Source organism: Cherax quadricarinatus, unplaced genomic scaffold, assembly GCF_038502225.1.
Source record: "Cherax quadricarinatus isolate ZL_2023a unplaced genomic scaffold, ASM3850222v1 Contig4365, whole genome shotgun sequence".
Taxonomy (NCBI): domain Eukaryota; kingdom Metazoa; phylum Arthropoda; class Malacostraca; order Decapoda; family Parastacidae; genus Cherax; species Cherax quadricarinatus.
Window position 1 is genome coordinate 24,343 of NW_027199391.1, and position 8,410 is coordinate 32,752.

Below are 8,410 nucleotides of genomic sequence, written 5' to 3' on the forward strand. Positions count from 1 at the left end.
ACGTATTCAGATATTTGGGAGTGGACGTGTCAGCGGATGGGTCTATGAAAGATGAGGTGAATCATAGAATTGATGAGGGAAAAAGAGTGAGTGGTGCACTTAGGAGTCTGTGGAGACAAAGAACTTTGTCCTTGGAGGCAAAGAGGGGAATGTATGAGAGTATAGTTTTACCAACGCTCTTATATGGGTGTGAAGCGTGGGTGATGAATGTTGCAGCGAGGAGAAGGCTGGAGGCAGTGGAGATGTCATGTCTGAGGGCAATGTGTGGTGTGAATATAATGCAGAGAATTCGTAGTTTGGAAGTTAGGAGGAGGTGCGGGATTACCAAAACTGTTGTCCAGAGGGCTGAGGAAGGGTTGTTGAGGTGGTTCGGACATGTAGAGAGAATGGAGCGAAACAGAATGACTTCAAGAGTGTATCAGTCTGTAGTGGAAGGAAGGCGGGGTAGGGGTCGGCCTAGGAAGGGTTGGAGGGAGGGGGTAAAGGAGGTTTTGTGTGCGAGGGGCTTGGACTTCCAGCAGGCATGCTTGAGCGTGTTTGATAGGAGTGAATGGAGACAAATGGTTTTTAATACTTGACGTGCTGTTGGAGTGTGAGCAAAGTAACATTTATGAAGGGATTCAGGGAAACCGGCAGGCCGGACTTGAGTCCTGGAGATGGGAAGTACAGTGCCTGCACTCTGAAGGAGGGGTGTTAATGTTGCAGTTTAAAAACTGTAGTGTAAAGCACCCTTCTGGCAAGACAGTGATGGAGTGAATGATGGTGAAAGTTTTTCTTTTTCGGGCCACCCTGCCTTGGTGGGAATCGGCCGGTGTGATAATAAAAAAAAAATAAAATAAATGAAAACATGTAAAAAATAAGAAAAACTGAAAATACAAAAAGAAAACATTGGTTGCCATGCAGCAAGACCTGCTGTTGACATCAAATGCTTCACAACCTTCAACTTCTCTCCATAATTCCATGTGTGTAGAACTAATTTCATTAGTTTTATTTTCTTTAGACTATTTTGCTCTATTAGTTTAAATCAACTTTTTTTTTTTTAAATTCATAACATTCAAAGGACATTTTATTTCAGGGCATTTGATATTAAGGGCTAATGAAGAATCTATCAGGATCATCAACTCTCATATCAAAGTATATACAAGATTCAATTGAAGATTCACAAATGTCATGTCAAGTGAGGTAGCCATAAATTCCATTCTAAGTTAATGGTATACCTGGATTATACTTGGAAAGGGGTTTTGGGGATCAATGACCAGGCCTTGTGGTGAATCAGAGCTTGATCAACCAGGCTGTTAATGTTGGCTGCATAAAAAGTGACATACGAACCACAGCCCGGCTTGTCAGGTACTCACTTTAGGTGCCTGTCCAGTGCCTTCTTGAAGAAGGCATGGTAGTAACCCATGAAGAATTATACGACTGATAAATACTAATAATCCTATAGCGAGTCGGCAAATTACAATGCAAAAAATTAATGTTGGTATATTTGATGCATTCACTATTTTTTTATTTCTGATTTTTCAGAAGTCTTGGAGACATATGATTTCTCTATGACATGAGCTCGAAACTGCTTTATTAGACTCGATTTCTGAGAAATATCTGTTTGATTCACTGAACACTGATAAGAGCTCTCTCTTGTATGGACTCCCATGTGATATATTAGACTTGATTTATGGGAAAAATCCTTATGGCATACTGAACATTGAAATGGCTTCTCTCCTGTATGAACTCTCATGTGGGAATCTAGATGTGCTTTTTTTGAAAAGACTTTAAGACACAGAGAACACTGATGTGGTTTTTCACCTGCATGAACTCTCTGGTGACTTGTTAGATTGGATTTATTATTAAAACCTTTCTCACAAACTGAACAGATGTATGGTTTCTCTCCAGTATGAACTTTCAAGTGTCTTGCAAGACTTGATTTTATAGAGAAAACCTTTAGACATACTGAGCACTGATATGGCTTATCACCGGTATGAACTCTCATGTGAGTATCTAGATGTGCTTTTGTTAAAAAGGTCTTCAAACACTCTAAACATTGATGTGGTTTCTCTCCTGTATGAATGCCCAAGTGACCTATTAAACCTGATTTCTGATTAAAGCCTTTCTGACACACTGAACATTGGTATGGTTTTTCATTTGTATGAATTCTAGAGTGGGTAATAAGTTTTGATTTTTTTAAAAAGGTTTTCAGACACACTGAGCAATGATATAGATTCTCTCCTGTATGAACTCTTAAGTGGCTTATTAGACTTGATTTATAGAAAAAGTCTTTCTTACACACTGAACACTGATATTTGTCTCCTGTATGAGCTCGGAAATGGCTTATTAGACTTGATTCATAAGTAAAGTCTTTGTTACACACTGAACACTGGTACAGTTTCTCACCAGTATGAGCTCTCATGTGCTTTATTAAGTTTGATTTATGTGTGAAGGACTTTACACATTCTGAACACTGATATGGTTTCTCTCCTGAATGAACTCGTAAGTGGGAATCTAAATGTGATTTTGTCAAAAAGGTTTTTAGACACTCTGAGCAATGATGTGGTTTCTTACCAGTATGAACTCTTGCGTGTTTCACTAGATATGACTTTAATGAAAAGCTCTTCAAGCACTCTGAGCACTGATATGGTTTCTCTCTTGTATGAGTTTTCAAGTGGGCATTTAAAGGTGTTTTTCCAGAAAACTTTTTTTGACATTCTGGACAAGGATATACATTCTTTTCTGTGTGATTACTCATGTTTACTGTATGTTTATTTATTAAAAAGTTATAATACTACAAGGCTAATTAATGCTGCAAAGATGAAATCAAAACTTTTGTTGAACGTTTGTAAACAGCAAACCAAGAGAGAAAGAGAAGCTACAAAAAAGTTGCAAATGAAATCAAAATCACCCACTCCGAGGAAGACGTGTGGGGGAGACTACTGGCGAGGTTCCCAGTCTCTTCACAACAATGACAAATTGGATCTCATAGATTTTAACCCCAAACAGCCAACTGAATATCTAAAGAAATACTGAAATGTCTAAAGAAGAGGGTAGACAAGAAAAAGGCAATAGGACCATAGTGGACAGCATTAGTTAAAGGCTTTAAAAGAATAAAACAAACTTTATAGAATCTTCAAGATTTCACAATGAAAGTAAAGTGGCTGATATACAAAGAGCAAACAATATGCTAATAAAACAAAAAAATAGCAGTGAAGAGAATTCCCTAAACATATTAGACCAAATTTTAAATATACAGCAAAAAAAAAAAAAAAAAAAATTGCAAATAAACTGATAAAATGCCTAAAAAAAAATAGAAAATGGTTCTCAGAACTTAATATAATTTAGATAGGAAGGATGAAAGTAGTTGATACAGCAACCATACATGACAGAAGGAAGACACAGGTCATGACAACCACATGTAAGACTATACAAGGATTTAAAACAATTATTGAAAGAGTTCCTAATACCATTTATAAACAGCATAAGCAGTCATAGATAATATATAAAAGAGGTACTAAAAGATACTAGAAAAAACTTTATAAACAGAGCAGTAAAACTATGGAATGGATTACAAAATAAGTTAGTATGTGTTGCATCTGAAAAAAAAAAAAAAATTTATGGAAAACTTAATACTGAAGACCACAAGACTAGCCCTGCTGCTGTATTTTAAATACGCAATTATAAAGGGCAATTAGGAGGGAAGGTAATAATTAAATCAAATGCAGGTGATGATGAACATGATGTTAGCCATATTTTTTCAGGCATATTCTGATGAATTGTAACAAACGCATATTTTTGGGAAGAACTTTTAGTGTCCAATGATTTGTTCTTTCTTCAATGGTTTATACAATGACTAATATATTCTCTTACACACCACACACTCACGTGGTTCTCTGTGCACAATGTCTTAGGAATCACAAATTTCTTATATTACATAAATTCACTTTAACAAAGGTGAAACTTTTAAGTCACAAGATTGTTTAACAAATACAGAATTTGGTTTATATAAATTCCACTGTTACACTTTGCTGCAGTACAAAATAGTATGATTATTTAAGTTGTTCAGTCTATGTATTAGACTTGTTTCATAACTGATTTCTAACAGCAGTAAGTGTGAGAGGCTGCTAGACCATTATTGGTGAACTTTGTCCAGATGAAACATTAGTTTCTGTTCGAGTAGCTGCAACATTAGTTTTAGAAAGCCAATGAATAATAAAGCCTTTAAAGGTAATATTTGTTTTGAAAGAAATTAATAAAACAATGTCTACACATTTGCTATAAATCTTCTGAATATTCATGCTATGAATACAGGTAATGTATATGCATAATTTCAAATGTGATAGATGAAAATTAAAATACTGATTGATGACACTCTTCATCCAGTGATTCTCCTGCTCTAGCACGTGTCGTCATATCACACACTGATGCAACTATATATCTACAGTACCACTGACACAGGCATGAGACTTTGTATCAATGGATTCTGCCCTGGCAAGAGCAATTCTTCTGGTAAAGGATGAGCTGCAAAAGAAAAGAAGAGAGATTAGCAGCTAATTCTTTACTGGAAAGACAGTCAGTTTCAGAGGTAAAAATATTAAATTTAATGAACAATACAATGGCCCCAAATAAGCAACATTGAGGTTGAACAAGTGCTAGACAAGTTTTTCTGAAGTACAACTATGATAGTGCCACAGTCATGGACCACACAATTATGATAGTACCACAATCATTGTAGCATGCAAAGAGTATGTTACAATTTATTCAGCGTATGTCACACTCCCTTATAGGCTACCTCCCAACCAGCGAACCAGGTGCTAAGAGTTTAACAATCAATAGGGTACCTGTTGTTAAATTGGTACCATGGTTCATTAACCAATCACAGGCAAGCCCACGAAAGCTGAAGCAATGTGGTTCACTTGCGGGAAGCACAACCGGTAGACTTGCCTACCTGCTGGGTGAGTACGGTGCACTCTCTCTGGCTTTTGCTTTGTCATCTGTCACCGTGGTGTACATTTATCATTCTATCTGTACATATTGTACATAGTATACATATCTGTATAAAGTAGGTGAGGCAAAATATACATAAAAGTCTACTGTTGAGTTTGTTTGCTCCAATTCCCATTACCAAGTCTCACAGGCATTACTTGTGTTCCTAATATGGGAGCACTGTCCTGGAGCTGGAGCTAGAGCTAGAGCTGGTCGTGGTATCGGTCAGATTGCATCACTATCGTGTTTTGTATTGCCTGTCAGTCTTGCTACTGTGTGTATCTTGCAAGTTGTACTGTGCTATTACTGCCTACTGTATGCACTACAAATAATGTTTTATGTGTGGTTATGCCACCAACACTGGTGAGGCGGCTGGTGTCTGAGTATACTCTCCTAAATCTGCCCAAACTATTTCTACAGCATTGCTGGTGACTGGCTCGTTCCATTCGCATAGAATACCAACAAACTCTTACTGCTGCACTGCTTCGTAACATTATTCATACCAAATTAAGGGTTGAAGCAACTATGGCACACCAAACTGAGGTATCTCCTGCTCCAGGAGCTATTAAACATTTGACTGTTTCTGTCATATATATACGTCTTATAAGCCAACGTTTTTGATGCATTAAAACACGTAAATTCTAGTGGCTTCAGATCAAGTGGAAGAAAACTGGTAGGCCTACATGTGAGAGAATGGGTCTGCATAATGGGTGTGTGCAGTACAAAAAAAATTGGGGACTCAGTGGTGCATTGTGGGAATGCCATTTTAGTAGTCCTTGTTCACTATGCCTAGAGGTAAGAAATACCTTACCTCCCGGCAAACTGGAGATCCTCTGTTCCCGAGTGATAGTTCTAACACTGATGGAAGTGTAGATGAATGGTTCAGAGAACCGACATGTTCATAAATTAGACACAAGTGCAACTCTTGGGTATCTTTATTGAGGAAACGTTTCGCCACACAGTGGCTTCATCAGTCCATACGTAGGAGAAACTTGAAGAACAGGAGGAGAATGAGGTAATCAGTCCCTCAACCTTGAGTCGATGTGTTCAGTCCATCAATCTTGAATAGAATACGGCATATAAGCTGCTTCTTCGCTCATATGCCGTATTCTATTCAAGATTGATGGATTGAACATATCAACTCAAGGTTGAGGGACTGATTACCTCATTCTCCTCCTGTTCTTCAAGTTTCTCCTATGTATGGACTGATGAAGCCACTGTGTGGCAAAACGTTTCCTCAATAAAGATACCCAAGAGTTGCACTTGTGTCTAATTTATCAACTGATGGAAGTACCAGAGAAAATGAATTCCATGGCTTTCAGGAGGGTGTGACTGAAAGCAATGCCCAGGATAATGTAATTAGTGGTGAAAACCCAGACGACCCACAACCTTCCACCTATGGTGCTGTGCCATCTCATTCACAATCACCTGTACCAGGGCAAAAGAGGAAACTCTTTCCCCATGTACAGGACTCAGATGTGAGCAATGAAAATGATATTGATAGTGACTTCCAAGCTACTGAAAGCACTTCGACTTGTGACAGTAAGAGGGAATACAGTGGTCCCTCGTTTTTCGTAATTAATCCGTTCCTGGAGCCGTTACTATAAACAAAATTTATGATTTGCGAATCAATTTTCCCCATAAGAAATAATGTAAATACAATTAATCCGTTCCTGACACCCAGAAGTATTAAAACAAAAAAATTTTTTACATGAAATATACATATAGTACATAAACAATACAATGGGAAATGATGAATGAAACATTAGCAGCATAACACTTACCTTTATTGGAGATTCTTCTTAGTGTATGGGAGACTGGAAGAGGAGAGAGATTGGATTGTTTACAGTTTGGAAGGGGAATCCCCTTCCAGCAACACCTCAGGTACCAATTGCTTCTCTGGGGTTGCTTCTCTTCTCTGTTTCTTAATGCCACTAGGACCACCTTGAGAGTCATTCTAGTCCTGTCTCGCAAAGTAACTGTGGAGAGAGCTCTGTTTCTGGTGTCTCTTTAACACTTCCCAAAAATGGCCCAAGACTTTGTCACTGTACATATTTCTCACCTTCTTTACCACAGGCTTGGCACTAGGAGCTTTCTTTGGAGCCATGGTAGCTTATTTAGTAATTGCAAGCACTAAAATAAGTGGAATATTATGAAATATTTCGTAGGAGCACTTGAGGGGACCTTCACTCACTGGTAAACAATGCCAGACTGGCTGGGTAGGGAGGCCGCCCTGGCTCACACCGTGCATACATGTCCCGGATGAACTACTATTCGCGAGTCAACCTATGAAAAGCGAGTCCATGTTTATACGAAAATACCCCTATGATTGGCGAAATTTACGATTGCCGAGAACTACGAAATGCGAGGGACCACTGTATTCTCTAGTGAAGCAGCAGTATGTGCAATGCAGCATGCACTCTGGTAGTGTGCCATATGCCATTCCAAGGGGAAGAAGTAAATCTTGGAGTGTATCCTGTGGCCCTACAACAAAAACTTATAGTGAAGATGATGATACTGTGACAATGGGGATGACTAATGTGCATGGGACAGTAGGTGGTAGTGTTAGTAGCGTTGGCGGTGGCATGCCTCATGTGGCACCAGGAGCAGGCCATGCTGGTACCCACACTGCCGACTCACCCCAGCCACAACAAAGCCCACTTTCAAACACCCCACACTCCCACAACCTCCACAACCACCTGTCAATATCCACTACCCACGAGCAGACCGCATCTGGGATTGGCAGCAAGGTGCTAATTTTGTTCCCAATCCCCATCACTGTGATGAAACACAAAGTGGAATACAGCCATCATGTACACTTGGGAACAATTTCACTGAACTGGAATGCTTTCAGTTATTGTGCAATGAGCCCCCGATGGAAATTATTGTCAGGGAAAGCAACATATACTACAAGTACAATATGGCAAACACAATTATTCCACCAAGATCATGGCTACACCAGTGGAAGGACACAACTGTGGCAGAGATGTACTTGTTCTTTGCCACAATTAAGCTTATGCCACATGTGTATAAGCACACTGTCACCACATACTGGACGACAGACCGACTGATTTCAACCAAATCTTTCAGAGACATTATACCAGTGAATCGATTTCTGCTACTGCTACTACACTTCTCAGACAAAACAAGGCCTGACAGAAATGACAGGTTGTATAAGATCACGAATGTGTTTATGTACCTGAAACAAAAGTGCTGTATGTATTTTTATCCCTTCAGGAAGCTTGTTATTGATGAGTCTTTGACTTTCTTCAAAGGCAGACTGTCGTTCAAGCAGTATATACCAAGCAAGAAGAAATGCTTTGGTATAAAGTTATTTGTACTGCGTGACTACAAAAGTGGTCTGTTTTTTTATATAATTGTGCACACTGGCAGTAATACATTGCAAGATACCAGGAAGTTATTGGGTATCTCTGGTGAT

General features: G+C 38.9%; 1 protein-coding gene across 1 annotated transcript; it reads right to left on the reverse strand.

Moving 5' to 3' along the window:
- Positions 1–960: 960 nt before the first annotated feature.
- On the reverse strand, positions 961–4,502 carry LOC128688232 (zinc finger protein 84-like). The gene has a single exon (XM_053775937.2). The coding sequence runs from the start codon at positions 2,738–2,740 to the stop codon at positions 1,499–1,501; it is 1,242 nt and encodes a 413-aa protein (XP_053631912.2). The 5' UTR covers positions 2,741–4,502; the 3' UTR covers positions 961–1,498.
- Between the last annotated feature and the right edge of the window lie 3,908 nt (positions 4,503–8,410).

Excerpts from the sequence above, each read along its gene's own strand:
- LOC128688232 (XM_053775937.2), bottom strand. The coding sequence starts at position 2,740 with ATGAGTAATCACACAGAAAAGAATGTATATCCTTGTCCAGAATGTCAA.